The sequence below is a fragment of the Cololabis saira genome, chromosome 2 (assembly GCF_033807715.1).
Source record: "Cololabis saira isolate AMF1-May2022 chromosome 2, fColSai1.1, whole genome shotgun sequence".
In the NCBI taxonomy this organism is placed as follows: domain Eukaryota; kingdom Metazoa; phylum Chordata; class Actinopteri; order Beloniformes; family Belonidae; genus Cololabis; species Cololabis saira.
In genome coordinates this window covers 46,189,421-46,205,223 of record NC_084588.1, presented here as the reverse complement: position 1 = coordinate 46,205,223, position 15,803 = coordinate 46,189,421, and the positions used below count along the sequence as shown (strand labels likewise).

At 46.1% G+C, this 15,803-nt stretch overlaps 1 protein-coding gene across 1 annotated transcript in view; it reads left to right on the top strand.

Moving 5' to 3' along the window:
• LOC133456678 (multiple epidermal growth factor-like domains protein 11) overlaps positions 1-15,803 on the top strand; it is a 111,034-nt gene that overhangs the window by 84,898 nt on the left and 10,333 nt on the right. Inside the window, exons 15-22 of the mRNA XM_061735209.1 lie at positions 2,383-2,511; positions 5,000-5,128; positions 7,198-7,428; positions 9,522-9,730; positions 9,909-9,978; positions 12,225-12,278; positions 13,454-13,654; positions 15,428-15,695. Of these exons, the coding sequence (XP_061591193.1) occupies positions 2,383-2,511; positions 5,000-5,128; positions 7,198-7,428; positions 9,522-9,730; positions 9,909-9,978; positions 12,225-12,278; positions 13,454-13,654; positions 15,428-15,695 (1,291 nt within the window). The remainder of the gene's footprint in view (positions 1-2,382; positions 2,512-4,999; positions 5,129-7,197; positions 7,429-9,521; positions 9,731-9,908; positions 9,979-12,224; positions 12,279-13,453; positions 13,655-15,427; positions 15,696-15,803) is intronic.

Genomic DNA, 15,803 nt, shown 5'->3' with positions numbered 1-15,803 from the left:
TATTATTATTACAACAGAAGTCGTCTCCAGGATGTTTCTAGACACCAGAACGTGATCATGCCCCTGATCAATTATTAGATAAAAACTCCCCTCTAGGAGGTAAAAACCTGTAGGAGGTAAAAACCTGTAGGAGGTAAAAACCTGGTCCAGGTCCAGGTCCAGGACCTGGATCAGGACCTGGACCAGAGATCCAGGACAGATCCGGACAGATCTGTCCCCTCCAGATTCAGGACACGTCCATCAGCCATCTGAATCACTGCAGGTTTATTCACATCGATTCACTTAATTCCCTCTAAATTCATGGAATATTCAGAAAGAGTATTTATCGTTGCAGTGTCAGTGAAGACAGATCTCTCTAGGGACAAAATCAAAAACAGCTGAGCTTTTCACTTCGCTGGAATAAAACCTAGTTCCCAGCTGTTCATGACTTCAGTCAGACGAGCACTAAGATCCTTGTGTGAAGGAGACTCTGATGGTTCTGGACAGAACTGGTGGTTCTGGACAGAACTGTGGAGCCGCTCTGTTAAACTCCTGCTGGGATCAGTTCTAGTTTGTTGGAGCTAAACCTCCTTGATGCAGCAGATCCAGGAGGTGGAGAGTTAGAGTTGGAGAGTTGGAGAGTTAGAGAGTTAGAGCTGAATCTGCAAAGATGATGGCGTGACGGATCAGCACATACTAAACCTCCCTGGAGCTGCTGAGCAGCACAACCTGAGACTTTCAGAATTCAGAATTTATTAAAGGATAGCTCCTTGAGATGTGCCATCTCATTTTCCAGGGAGTCCCAAGAAAACATACAACATTACAATCCATCACATTACAGCTAGACATACATGACATAAAACACACAACAATACATCACATTACAGTCTAGACCTACATGACATAAAACAAACATTACAATCTGTAGCAAGGCTAGTGCTACGGGCGTCACCCGACAGGACAGAGGACACGGGGTTTAGTGCAGGAACTCCTTTATTCTTCCACCCAGACCCACGTGCACCAGCAGAACCTTCAGCAGAGACCTCTTGCTGCTGTGCAGCTGCTCTTTATGAAGGCAGGCAGGGTGGAGAGGCTGATTGGGCACAGGTGTGCCCAATCAGCTGAGTGGCTGCTCCTCCACCCTGCCACACAATCCATCACATTACAGTCTAGACATACATGACATAAAACACACAACAATACATCACATTACAGTCTAGACCAGGGGTCGGCAACCCGCGGCTCTAGAGCCGCATGCGGCTCTTTAGCGCCGCCCTAGTGGCTCCTGGAGCTTTTTCAAAAATGTTTGACTTTTTTTTTCTTTTTTCTTTTTGCTTTTTCTTCTTCTTTTTTCCTTTTTTCTCTTTTTTTCTTACTTTTTCCTTTCCTTTTTAATCTCGACATTTCAACTTTTATCTCAAAATTTCAACTTTTTTCTCAACATTTCGTCTTTTTTCTCGAAATTCAGACTTTTTTCTCGACATTTCGACTTTTTTCTCAACATTTCGACTTTTTTCTCGACATTTCGCCTTTCGCCATTTTCCTTTATTTTAAGGCTTATACAAGACTTTTCATTTTTTGCGGCTCCAGACATATTTGTTTTTTGTGTTTTTGGTCCAATATGGCTCTTTCAACATTTTGTGTTGCCGAACCCTGGTCTAGACATACATGACATAAAACACACACAACCCCTACCACATAAGTCTAGTTACAAAATAGACACATTGAATAACCGGAACAATGAAATGAATATAACATAACAGAGAAAAAACAAGAAATAGAAAAAAAGGACAAAAAATACATAAATAAATTAAAAACATAGGCAATTTGTTTTAAGATGAGAGTATAATGACAACTTTAAACAATGAAAATAGGTAATAGAACACAAAAAGAGAGGAATATCGTTCCAATCTGGTGGAGCTTTAAAATGAAATTATATTTTACCAACCTCTTTTGAAATTCTAGCAACAAAGTAAAAAGGTAAATTCATATGTCTGAGTGAGTATGGAGAGTTATATGGAATCATGAGTTATTTTAAATATGGAGGACAGTGAAAATGAACACATTTAAAAAGGAAGTGAAGCCAGTGAAATTGCCGTCTAAATTTGTGTTGCAACCAGTTCAATGAATCAAACATAAAACAACGATGTGTTCTGAAAGGACAACGTAACACAAATGTATATATTTTTCCTCTCTTCCCCCCAGAATGCCCGCCGGGCCTCTACGGGTATAAATGTATATATTTATATATATATATTTATATTTATGTATATATCCAACTCTCCAACTCTTCAATGCCCACTGGGCCTCTACGGTTATAAATCTATTTCCTCTCTTCCCCCCAGAATGCCCGCCGGGCCTCTACGGTTATAAATGTATATATTTTTCCTCTCTTCTCCCCAGAATGCCCGCCGGGCCTCTACGGCCGCCGCTGCTCCGCCGCGTGTCGCTGCCAGAACGGCGGCGACTGCAACCACGTCAGCGGCAGCTGCTCCTGCAGGACGGGCTTCACCGGGACCCGCTGCCAACGCAGTGAGTCTCACACCGGTTCAACGTAGGACCGACGTCTCCAACCGTCGTCCCTCCATCTCAGCTGTTTCAGGTTCTGTTACCCTGCGTTCACACTGAAAGCGTCACGGGCGTCATAGGCAGACGGCTGCCATTTATTTTCTATGAAAACGCGCGTCGAGAGGCGGCGGGAGCAGCGTGAGCAGCAGAGGCAGCGGAGGCGTCGGGAGCAGCCAGAGCAGCGCGTCAATTTGAAGTTGAAAAATCTAAACTTTGTGCAAATGAGCAGCGGTGACGGCAGCGGCAGCATCCAATCACAGACCGGGATTCCCGAAGCGAGAAGCCTCAATGCAGATTGTACTTTCGTGTACACACAAACGTACACTCATTCACATGCGTACATGAGCAGAGCTGTGCACTACAAACTTATTTTATCAGGAATTCATATATTTCATCCAGCAAACTGACATGTTTGCTGATTTGACTGCCGTTTTTACCTGAACTGCTCATGTGAAACACGTATCTGATGGTTGAGGAGCTGGATGGTCCCAACGATTTTATTTTCTAAATTGATCCAATGCAAAATAATTAAAAACCGTGCTTATTAATCACAAAACACAGGTTAATCATCATGACCAAATCTGCTCCGACCCGGTGTGTCAGTATCAGCGCAGACAGACTGCAGCGAAGCCTTAATTATGGTTCTGCGTTAAATCGACGGCGTAGCCGGCGGCGTAGGGTTCGCGGCGATGCGCACCGTACGGTGTGCATCGCCGCAAACCCTACGCCGCCGGCTCTGTATTGGTGTGACGCGGAACCATAAATCAGCCTAGGCTGATTTAAGGCTCACCGGGAGTGGGCTCGCTGAGGGTTGATGTTGATCTGCGGACCAAACTTGTTAAGGAGCATCAAACTCACTCTTATCTACACAGAAATAACGCTAAAATATAAAGAAGGTGTCCCAAAGTGTGATCTACACTGTATGGTGAAATAGGAAACTGAAGATGTGCAGCTATATGTGTAGGCTGTTCCCACTGTTCCCTCCAGTTCTGCAGCGCAGCTTTAGCCCCGCCCACTGCAGCTTTAGCCCCGCCCACTGCAGCTTTAGCCCCGCCCACTGCAGCTTTAGCCCCGCCCACTGCAGGTGTCGACAGTACATGAAGCTTTCAGTGTGAACGCACCAAGCAGCGAGATGCTGGCGTCAGGCGATTTTTGACGCTTTCAGTGTGAATGCAGGGTGAGTGGTACCAGCTGCCAACACAGTGAGTCTGAAACCGTCAGTAGGGTGGCCACCTTTCAGAAATAGAAATAAGGACGGGCTTCACCGGGTCCCGCCGCCAACGCAGTGAGTCTCACACCGGTTCACCGAGGTTCAACGTAGGGCCGACTGTCTCCAAACCGATTAAATACAGACACATGTGTAAGTAAGTAAGTAAGTAAGTAAGTAAACTTTATTTATACAGCGCCCTTCACAGACCATGGTCACAGAGCGCTTCACAATTAAAATAAAAACACAGTTAAGAGATCCATACAAATTTAAGATTAAAAGGCCAAGACAACACATTTACAATCATAACAGCCCCAAGACAATTAGGCAAAAGCCTGCACAAATAAAAAGGTCTTTAGTTGCCTTTTGAAGGAGTCAACAGACTCCATGGAACGCAGAGAGACTGGAAGATGGTTCCAAAGCCTGGGAGCAACGGCCTGGAAGGATCGGTCTCCTCTGGTCCGGAAGCGAGTACGAGGAACCATCAGCAGATTCTGATCCACAGACCTCAGAGCCCGAGCTGGGGTGTAGGGCTGGATCAGATCGCTGATGTAAGGTGGAGCCTGACCATGCAAAGCATGTGGAACCTTTAAGCTTTTAAAACGTGTAAATACAAACAGAACAAACTGAGTTCCTCAGATCTCAGTAGATGGTTCCTTCAGCAGCAGGAACCATCAGTAGGTGAAGTATTTTGGTTCTATGGTGAAGTATTGGCACCCTGCTGGTCTCAGCTGTCTCTGGTTGTGTCTCCAGAGTGTCCTGTTGGTCTCAGGTGTCTCTGGTTGTGTCTCCAGGGTGTCCTGCTGGTCTCAGGTGTCTCTGGTTGTGTCTCCAGGGTGTCCTGCTGGTCTCAGGTGTCTCTGGTTGTGTCTCCAGAGTGTCCTGTTGGTCTCAGGTGTCTCTGGTTGTGTCTCCAGGGTGTCCTGCTGGTCTCAGGTGTCTCTGGTTGTGTCTCCAGGGTGTCCTGCTGGTCTCAGGTGTCTCTGGTTGTGTCTCCAGGGTGTCCTGCTGGTCTCAGCTGTCTCTGGTTGTGTCTCCAGAGGGTCCTGTTGGTCTCAGGTGTCTCTGGTTGTGTCTCCAGGGTGTCCTGCTGGTCTCAGGTGTCTCTGGTTGTGTCTCCAGGGTGTCCTGCTGGTCTCAGGTGTCTCTGGTTGTGTCTCCAGAGTGTCCTGTTGGTCTCAGGTGTCTCTGGTTGTGTCTCCAGGGTGTCCTGCTGGTCTCAGGTGTCTCTGGTTTTGTCTCCAGGGTGTCTTGCGGGGACGTTTGGACTCGGCTGCCAGCAGATCTGCGAGTGTTTGAATAATTCCACCTGCGACTCGGTGACGGGAACCTGCTACTGCAGCGCCGGATTCCAGGGGATTCGCTGCGACCGAGGTGAGAACCTGGTGTTAAATGTGGTTAAAAAAGAATTTAAAAGAATAAAAACACGGTTTGATGTAAATAAATTATCGCTGAATCTTGAAAAAGTAACTTCATAATATTTAGTAACAGAAGGAGAGACAAAGATACTTAAATTAATATAGATGGTATTGAAATGAATAGAGTAAGGGAAACCAAGTTTTTGGGTGTCATGCTGGATGAGAATTTGATAATATAAAGATAAAAAGATAAAAATATCAAAAACAATTGCTCTGTTACACAAACTAAAGGATTCATTGGACAACAAAGCATTGTACATTTTCTATAACACTCTGATTGTTCCATATCTGACCTACTGTGTTGAAGTTTGGGGAAGTGCCTGTAAAACATATAATCAGTCAATTTTCATTTTGCAAAAAAGAGCCATAAGAATAATCAGTAGAAAACGATATAAAGATCCAACAAATCCATTATTCCTTCAGTTACAATTGTTGAAATTTCATGAATTAGTAGATTATAGTATTCTGCAAATTATGTTTAAAGCTCATAAGAAAACTTTACCAATCAACATTCAGAAAAGATTTGGAAAAAGAGAAATCAAGTATAACTTAGGCCCCGTTTACACGTAGCCGGGTATTTACAAAAACGGAGGCGTTTTCATGCGTTTTGGCCGTTCGTTTACACGGAAACGCAGCTCAAAGTCACCAAAAACGATCATTTCTGAAAACTCCGGCCAAAGTGGAGATTTTCAAAAACTCTGTTTTCCCGTTTGCGTCTAAACGGAGGAAAACGGAGATTTAAGCTTCAGAACGTCACATTATGCACCAGAAACTCACCAGCGTCATGTGTGCGACCTGTGTTTACAATTAGTTTGGCCACCGTCAATATTTTCTTGTATTTTACCTGTTTTATATTCTAAAGTCACACTTAAAAGTAACTCTCCCCCCCCCGTCCAGCCTCCTGCTCATTCAAGCCTGTGAGCGCGTCAGCCAGCAGCATGAAGCCTGAATTATGGTTCCGCGTTCAATCGACGGCGTAGGGTACGCGGCGACGCGCATCGTACGTGCGCGTCGCCGCGTACCCTACGCCGTAGGCTCTGCGTTGGTGTAACGCGGAACCATAAATCAGCCTTAACTGGAAGTTACACACGTGTCATTTGTTGATGTTTTTCCAGGATTCTGATTGGCTGGCATGACGTTAACAGCGTTTTCATGCGGGTCCGTGTAAACGAGGATTTTTTTGAAAACGTAGAGGGGAAAATATCCGTTTTTGTAAATACCCGGCTACGTGTAAACGTGGCCTTAAAAGGAACAGAGATTTAAAAAAAAACAAGATTCAGGACAAAATTGATGGAACATTGTGTTTCTGTGAAAGGAATCAGTTTATGGAACAATCTGAACAAAGAAACCAAAGAATTCAAATCAAACATTACATTCAAAAGAACAATTAAATGTTAAGTAAATATAATGAAATATGTTAGTTACATTTGATTGACTTACCCATCGTCATGAAAGGTATAAACATTGTTTGTTGTTGTTGAATGGTATTATCTGAATTGTAACTCGGGAACTAAAAAGGAATGTGACTGTCTGTGTTGGCTGGCAGATATTTTATTTTAGTTTTTTGTTTACTTTGTTCTTGTTTTTTAATTTACGTTCTTTGTAAATTGATTTCTTGGGAAAAAGGGGCAGATTGAATAAGATTTGTCTTCTTTCTGCTCCCTTTCATTCAGAATTTAGGAACGTTTGTGTTTATATTAAATTGTTTGTTGTTTTATTTTATCAATGAATGAAATAAAGAATAAATAAAATAAAGGACCCGGTAAGACCAGGACCTGGTCCTGGTCCTGGTCCAGGTCCAGGTCCAGGTCCAGGTCCTGGTTCTGGTTCTGGTCCTGGTCCTGGTCCAGGTCCTGGTCCAGGTCCTGGTCCAGGTCCAGGTCCTGGTCCAGGTCCTGGTCCTGGTCCAGGTCCAGGTCCTGGTCCTGGTCCTGGTCCTGGTCCAGGTCCAGGTCCTGGTCCAGGTCCAGGTCCTGGTCCAGGTCCAGGTCCAGGTCCTGGTCCTGACCCTCCTCTCCCCCCCAGCTGCGCTGGTGATGGAGGATCTGAACCCGTACACCAAGATGAGCCCGGCTCTGGCGTCGGGCCGGCGCTCGGCCGGCGCCGTGCTGGCTGTCGTCCTGCTGCTGCTGCTCGTCACGGCGCTGCTGGTTCTGTTCGTCTGGTTCCGGTACCGGCGGAGGGAGAAGGGCCAGAACGGGCCCAGCGTCAGCTACACGCCGGCCCTGATCAGCTCCACCGACTACTCCCTCTCAGGTACCGACCCGACCCCCCGACCCGCTCAGGCGTTTCCTCCAACTCTTTTGTAACCTTTTGTAACAGAAAACAGATGTGTATCGCGTAAAGGCCCATTGGCTGAATTGACGCCACTGAGGGAGGAGAAGGAGGGAAACTCAGGGTTTATTGAAGTAAACCTGCTAGCGAGCAGGTTAGGTTCAGAGGGTCAGTTGCCATAGTAACTGACTCAGAGTTTGAGTTAAATGGCTTTCTGGAACTGAAAACTCTGGATTTCCCTGATCTCAGGCTTAAAGGTATTGTGACATGAAAAACACATTTTTCTTGATTTTTTGTGTTTAGTTGGGTGTCTTGACATCAATTACACCCAAAAAAACCGAACTTTTAACATTCAGAGTATTGTGTGCTTTCTGGGAATTTCCGCATAATTATGCAAAAACGGCGCATATGGTTGGGTGGCGGACCTATACGTATAGGTCCGCTAAATCACCGCCCCCTCCACCCAGCTCCCTGCCCATCAGCACTGAGCCGCGGGCTGGAGGGAGAGAGACGGCCACCGCCTCTCTCCTCTCCACCCGCGCTCTCCTTTTTTTTTTGCCTACGACCTCAGATCAGACGAGACAACCCGCTGAATTTTAAGCATATTACTAAGCGGAGGAAAAGAAACTAACAAGGATTCCCTCAGTAGCGACGAGCGAAGAGGGAAGAGCTCAGTGCCGAATCCCCGTCCGAGCGGCGGGCGTGGGAAATGTGGCGTACGGAAGACCGCTTGCCCGGTGTCGGTCGAGGCTCAGCCCGTGGACGGTGTGCAAGACAAAATCACATACCATTGATCCACTGTCTGCTGTGTGCGGGAGTTTGGGGGAGAGGAGGGGGGGGGGGATTGGGAGGAGGAGCGGGGCAATGATTGATAGGAAAGGGGGAAGAGGACGCGTTTTTCACAGGCAAAAAACACCTTCATAAAAAAAGCCAGGCATGGAGTACTGGAGTGAAGTTTTTCTTGTTACACCCTTTTAGACACATTTGAGGGATATTGGCCAAGACTTCTAATAGTGTTAGAAGCATGTTAAAAATTATGTCACAATACCTTTAACTCAGGCTTTTCACTAAACCCGCTTCCTGGAATACCCCTCAGAGGTTGGTCAACAAGCCTTTATTCCAGACAACGGAATAACAACTGACAACTGACAACTGTCAGAGAACACGCGTAACTAAGCAACCATAAATCTCCCCGTGACCACTCCCCCTTCCCTACAATCCTGATGGGTGCGAGGTCCGGAATTGTGTCCGCCACAGTTGTTTTGGATTTGGATACAGAAAGAAGAAGCAGAAATGAGCATCATGATGTTCCCCGTGAGTCGCTGGTTTGATCCAGATAAATGATTAGTTTCCATGTATACAGGGATAACCCTGTTAGCTCAGCATGGAAACACATTATTCCCAATGTTTCAGGAACCCGAATATTGACCTGAACCCTAATTTTGACTGCATGGAAACAGAGTCAGTGACGGAGGTCTGGGCTGGAGGTTTTAAAAACTCTGAGCTCAACTTGCTGATGTGTCAGCATTAGCAGCAGTCGCTAACACGCTAACCCTCCTCGTCAATAACCTTCTTCACTGTCCAGTTTTTTCAGATTGATTATTGACAACCGTTGAGGTCATTACTGATGTCTTTCCTTTCTGGCACTTTGCTGCTGTAGAGCAGCCAAGTGCTTTTCTAAAGGTTTTAACACTTAAAGATCTTTCTTTCTAGCTAATAACAATCTGACGTGTTTCTGCCGATCCGAGGATCGTTAGATTTCAGACCCAAACCAGACGTTTCTGTTATTAGGCCTATGTCCTGATGTAGAAATGCTTAAGTCAGAGAGCGTGTGCTTTCTTCTGTTCACTTCCTTTCCAGGTTGTTTCCAGGTTGTTTCCAGGTTGTTTCCAGGCTGCAGTCGTGTTCTGTTCAGTGTTTGTGTTATGAATGATGTGTTGAGGGTGTTGGTGCAGCAGGGCTGCAGTTTCCAGGTTGTTTCCAGGTTGTTTCCAGGTTGTTTCCAGGCTGCAGCTGTGTCCTGCTGTGTTTGTGTTTATGTTGATGGTGTTGATGTGTTGATGGTGTTGGTGCAGCAGGGCTGCAGTTTCCAGGTCTGCTGGCTTCCTCAGAGTCGTCCCCAGGTACCTGCTTCTCCAACCACAACTACAGCACCCTTGGGCCCGGCAGCACACTGGGGCCCTGCAGCACCCTGGGGCCCTGCAGCACCCTGGGGCCCTACAGCACCCTGGGGTGCAGCTACGCCACGCACTACGCCAAGGCAGCCAAGAAGACTTCCTCCAAGGTGGGTCCAGCTGCTGAATAAACAAAAACAAAACAAATACTTCCTCAGATACAGTTTTACCTGCAGACACGACTGCTGCGTATCACCTGCGTATCACCTGCGTATCAGAGGAACCTTTTTTCTGAACAACCTGCTCTACTCTGAGCAAGGATGCTAACGGCGTCTCCGTGTTTTCCAGGTGAACAGGAAGCAGCGCTACCGGAACAGCGCTCCGGAGTGGGGCGGCTACTGCAACCTCAGCCAGCTCGGTCAGTCGCTTAGTTTCTTCTGTACCGACATCCACGTTAGTTCCTCCTTCATTTACGGGAGGAACCGTTACACAACCTCTCAATTAAATACAGAAACATGTGGAAACTTTCAGCTTTTAAAATGCTGTAAATGCAAAAAGAACAAACTGAGTTCCCCTCATGCTCCAACAGCTTGTAGATCCTCAGTAGATGGTTCCTTCAGCAGCAGGAATCATCAGTAGATGAAGTATTTTGGTTCTCTGAAGTACAGTATCTTGGTTCTCTGATGAGGTATGTTGGTTTTCTGGTGCAGTTTTTTTTCTTTGGTTCTGGGGTGAAATATTATGGTTAATAATAATAATAATAATAATAATAATAATAATAATAATAATAATAATAATAATAAATAATAATAAAAACAATGAATAAAAACATGGCAATCAATCAAAAACATAGCAAAGTACAATACATAAAACCACAGTAAATAGTAATAGTAAAATAATGCAATAGTGAGGTCATTCCAGTCCCAGGATTATTGTGAGTCTGCATGTCTGAAGAGGTGAGTTTTAAGGCGGGATTTGAAGGTTGAATGTCCTGTGGAAGTGAGTTCCAGAGGCGGGGGGGGGGGGGCGGGGGGGGACCCCATACCCACCACGGGACCTCATGGAGGATAGAGATGATGATAGAGGTGAGCTGGATGGAAGAGGAGGACCTGAGAGAACGGGTGCGGATGTTAATATGTAGGAGCTCAGCAAGATACTGTGTAGGTTGTTGATGGCCTTGTAGGTGAGAAGAAGAAGAATTTTAAAAGCGATGCAGTGTTTTATTGGAAGCCAATGGAGCTGCTGTAGGACAGGTGTTATATGACTTTATGAGTTTATATGAGTTCTGGGGTTCTGGAAATGATTCTGGCAGCGGAGTTTTGGACAAGTTGCAGTTTACGGATGGATTTTTCAGATAAACAAAAAAGCATGGAATTACAATAATCAAGACGGGATGCGAGTGTGGACCAGAATTGTTAGGAATCCTCCTCCTCTGGCTGGGAGAGCCAGCAGCACAGATGCTGCTGATCTGCTATCAACCCCAGCTGCCACTAATCGCCAGCCCAGGCATAAAAGGAGACCTGGACTTTCACTCAGTGCTTGATTGTACTGAACTAATCTGCCCCTTCGGGAATTTTCTCCAGCTTTTTCCAGCCCTCAAGTTTGAACCTTTTTGCCGTGCTTGCGTTAATCACTCTTTGTTTTTTGTCCCAAGCTTTTTTTCCCTGTGTCTACGTTGCCTCCCTGGAAACCTCCTCGACGCCTCTGCTCCCCTCGCAACAATCTCGTGGATCTCTGTGACCCCCCGCTGTCAATTCATGACTGACCCTTGTCTCCTGGACCCCCAACCATCGCTTCCCCGTTTCCTCTGCCTTCCCCTCCGGATCTTGCCCTGAGTTAGTTTTTTTTCCCCTTTACTTTAATAAACAGCCTTCTGGCTCTTTATTTAAATTGTTTGGTCTCCTGCCTGTTTGTGGTTGGCTACTCGGGTTCACCTCAGGTTTTGGGTCGGACCCTATAAGAATAGCAGTACTGTTGTGTGTGAGGGAGGAACGGAGGCGGGAGATATTCCGTATATGGAACTAGGCTGAGTGGGTGACATTATTAATGTGGGACTGAAATGATAGTGAACTATCAAGGATGAAACCCAGACTCTTAACCTTGGTGGACACGTAGAGCTGGGTGTCATCCGCATAGCAATGAAAATGGATGTTATATTTAGGGAAAATACTGCCAAGGGGGAGGAGGTAGATGATGGAAAGGAGGGGTCCAAGCACTGATCCTTGGGGTGCACCAGAGGAGAGGGGGGGATGTAAATGTTTTCAGTTGAACCTGCTGAGTTTCGTCCAGAGAGATGATTCAAACCAGTCCAGGGGTGTCGGATCGTTCAGTGGCGGCTAATCTGTCAATGAGGACGGTGGGGGAGATTGTGTCAAAGGTCAAGGAGGACTAGGACGGTAATGAGTCCAGCGTCAGCAGACATGAGGTCTTTGGTGATCTAGATACGAGCTGTTTCAGTGCTGTGAGACGGACCAAAGCCAGACTGGAATTGTTCATAGAGGTTATTGAGAGAGAGGTGATTATGAACCTGAGATGCAGCAGTTTTGTCTAGGATTTTGGACGAAGGTTGTTGAGATCTCTGTTGAAATATCTTGGTTCTCTGGTGAAGTATTTTACCTGAGAGCGTGACCATCTCTGTTTCCCCTCGTTCTCTTACCCGTTCAGGTGTTTACTGCCTGGACCGGCGCCTCAGCTGCCACCTGGATCCGAGCTGCACAGGTAACATGTGACCCCTTGTGTTGTCATCACCTCAGCCTCTCCTCTCAGCCAATCCCGTCGCTCGGCCTGCCTGTCTGAGGTTCCGTCTGTCCTGTTTACCTTCACTCACCTGTGTGTTTGTTTCTCTGCAGGAAGAGCCGACTCCTTCCTCTGTTCCCCCTCTTCCTCCTCTGACCTTCATCCAAACAGGAAACTATTGTCCAACATGAACCTGCTCTTCCTGTTTCCTCCTCTTCCTCCTCTGACCTTCATCATCCAAACAGGAAACTGTTATAAACCTGCTCTTCTGCCACTTCCTGTCGTTTCCTCCGCAGCGTTGTCTAACCTGAACTGTTCTGCTCTGTTGGTTTTGTAATGAAACATTTTATGTAAAGACGTGCAAGATTTATTCTGACAATTGTTTTCTTGGAAAAAACCCAACTGTGATGTAATTCTGCAGGTATATGAAAAGAGTGAATACAAAAACCAGTCAATCCTGGTGTAAAATCCCCCATTTTTATCTTTCTTCTGTTTTAAAAGGAGACATTTGGGCCTTGTTTCAGAAATTAGGTTCCTCTGAAACGTTGCTAACATGTTTTGGTCTAAATCCCACACAGATATGGCACAAAGCCCCTTTTCTAACCATGTCTTTACATTCACAGCAGCTCTATTCACAGCAGCTGGGGTTTAGGGTGGAGCCAGAGAAATGGCCCTGCCCCTCTCAAATAGGGTGGGCGGTCCTTTGTTCTTCTAAGCAAAGCTTAATATGGACAGATTTCACATTCCTGACAACTGCACAAATGTTTGTATAATTAGGGGTGTGGTCTTTTGATTGACAGCTGGTTGTGGTTAATGACAAGATTCATTCATTCCCTCCTCAGAGTTGTCATGGATGTGAAAGCAACCGATTGAGACCAAAATGGTCATGAATGGTTATGAACAGTAAATACATTTATTTCTGCTTTAAAGTTGGACGTTTTAACCTGAAGGTCTGTGGAGATGAACTCTCTAGCGGCTGTAACTGACTCCGCCCCCTGACCCGGTTGAAAATGAAGCCTTCGTTCTGGTTCCGTGGTATTTTACAAAAGTATTTCATTGTTGATTATTGATTGACGGTAACAGACGTTACCATGGTAACTTGAATAGAGGGTTGCTGTGTGCTGATTGGCCGTGGTGTTTCCTGTCCACTCCTACAGACTACATGAAGAGCTCCATGTCCAGCTCGTGTTCCCTGAGCAGCGAGAGTCCGTACGCCACCATCACCGACCCCGCCGCCTGCAGGCTGGAGAGCAGCTACGTGGAGATGAAGTCTCCGGCTCACCGGCAGCACGCCGCACCGCGCTGCTGCCCCACCGCCGCGGCTAACGCTAGCACCGCCAGGAACGTCTACGATATGGGTGGGTGTCGCCCGGACGGGCCCCGGTTCCAAGCCCCGGACGGGTCCCAGACGGGCCCCGGCTCCGAGCCCCGGACGGGCCCCGTCTCGGACCCCTGCGGAGCTCCACCACCAATGGTGTTCAGAACAAACCTTAAATATCAGTTTTATAATTAAAAAAGTAAGTAGTAAAAGACTGAAATTTCAGTCCTTCTAGTTTTAGTTTTTTTAGTTTAGTTTATAATAGTTTATTATAAAATTCTTTATTTTCTGTAATGCAATTAAAAAAACTAAAATGTCATACATTCTGGATTCATTACAAATCAACTGAAATATTGCAAGCCTTTTATTATTTTAATATTGCTGATTATGGCTTACAGTTTAAGATTAAGATTCCCAGAATATTCAAATTTTTTGAGATAGGATATTTGAGTTTTCTTAAGCTGTAAGCCATGATCAGCAATATTAAAATAATAAAAGGCTTGCAATATTTCAGTGGATTTGTAATGAATCTAGAATGTATGACATTTTTGTTTTTGTAATTGCATTACAGAAAATCACAATATTCAAATTTTCTGAGACAGTCCTGTGTGTGTGTATATATATATATATATATATATATATATATATATATATATATATGTATATATATATATATATATATATATATATATATATATATATATATATATATATATATATATATATATATATATATATATATATATACACACATATACATACACATTTCCATAGGTACATGCCTATGTGTAATATACCTTTGTTTTCTATGTATTAATCATTTAGTATTTCTAGGTTTTGAATTGTAATAACGTGCTCCACATGTTAATTTCTGTATCTCAGCTGTTCCACAGATTAATCCTGTCACTGAGATCATTGTTGTTTAACGTTGGTTCTTGCCTTTGTTTTCCTTTTTGGATTTTGGCCCCTAAAATTAGAACAAAGGAGACAAAATAAACTCTGTCCCGTTTAGATGTTTGATTGACAGTAACAGCTAACTTTAGTAGTTAACAGCACTGCTAATTGGCTAACTAGGCCTGGCCTGGTTTTTTAATGTTCTTTTTTAACCTTTATTTACCCAGGCAAGCAATTTAAGAACAAATCATTTTTTGAAAGAAGGCTATGGAAGTGTTCTATGGAGGAGAGACTGTGTAGAAGTGTGGATGTTGCAGAGTGAAGTGAATATCTGCATATAAGATGGTGTCATCAGCGTAGAGGTGGATCCTGCAATTGCCGGCCGATTTGGCTCCATTGATTCACAACGAATCAAACCAGCGTTAAGTGAAAACTGAAGGGGCGTGGTTGAACCGAAGGGGCGTGGTCATACTGAAGGGGCGTGGTCATACTGAAGGGGTGTGGTCGTACTGAAGGGGCGTGGTTGGACTGAAGGGCCGTGGTCATACCGAAGGGGCGTGGTCATACTGAAGGGGCGTGGTCATACTGAAGGGGTGTGGTCGTACTGAAGGGGCGTGGTTGGACTGAAGGGCCGTGGTCATACTGAAGGGGCGTGGTCATACTGAAGGGGCGTGGCCGTACTGAAGGAGCGTGGCCGTACTGAAGGGGTGTGGTCGTACTGAAGGGGCGTGGTTGGAATGAAGGGTCGTGGTCATACTGAAGGAGCGGGGCCATACTGAAGGGGCGTGACCATACTGAAGGGGCGTGGTCATACAGAAGGGGCGTGGTTGGACTGAAGGGGCGTGGTCATACTGAAGTCCTGCAGCTCCTGCAGGTGCAGGAACCAGATAAAATTTTCCGTGTCTTGTTTCTCCTTCAGAACCGACCATCAGCCTGGTCCGGGCCACCGGCGCCGCTGGTCCGATTCCTGGCTACGGTCCGATTCCCGGCTCCGCCCAGATTTCCGGCTCCGCCCAGAACCCCTACGACCTGCCCAGGAACAGCCACATCCCCGCCCACTACGACCTGCTGCCAGCCCGCCCAAGCCCCGCCCACCAGCCCGGAGGCCCCCCCCACCAGCCCAGAGGCCCCGCCCACCTGCCTGGAGGCCCCGCCCACCAGCCCGTCAGTCCCACCGGCTCGCTGCTGTAAGCCCCGCCCCCCACACCTGGTCCCCTGCTGTAAGCCCCGCCCCCCACACCTGGGCCCCTGCGAGTCCCGGGTCCTCAACATTTCAACTTTATTTACGAAATTTT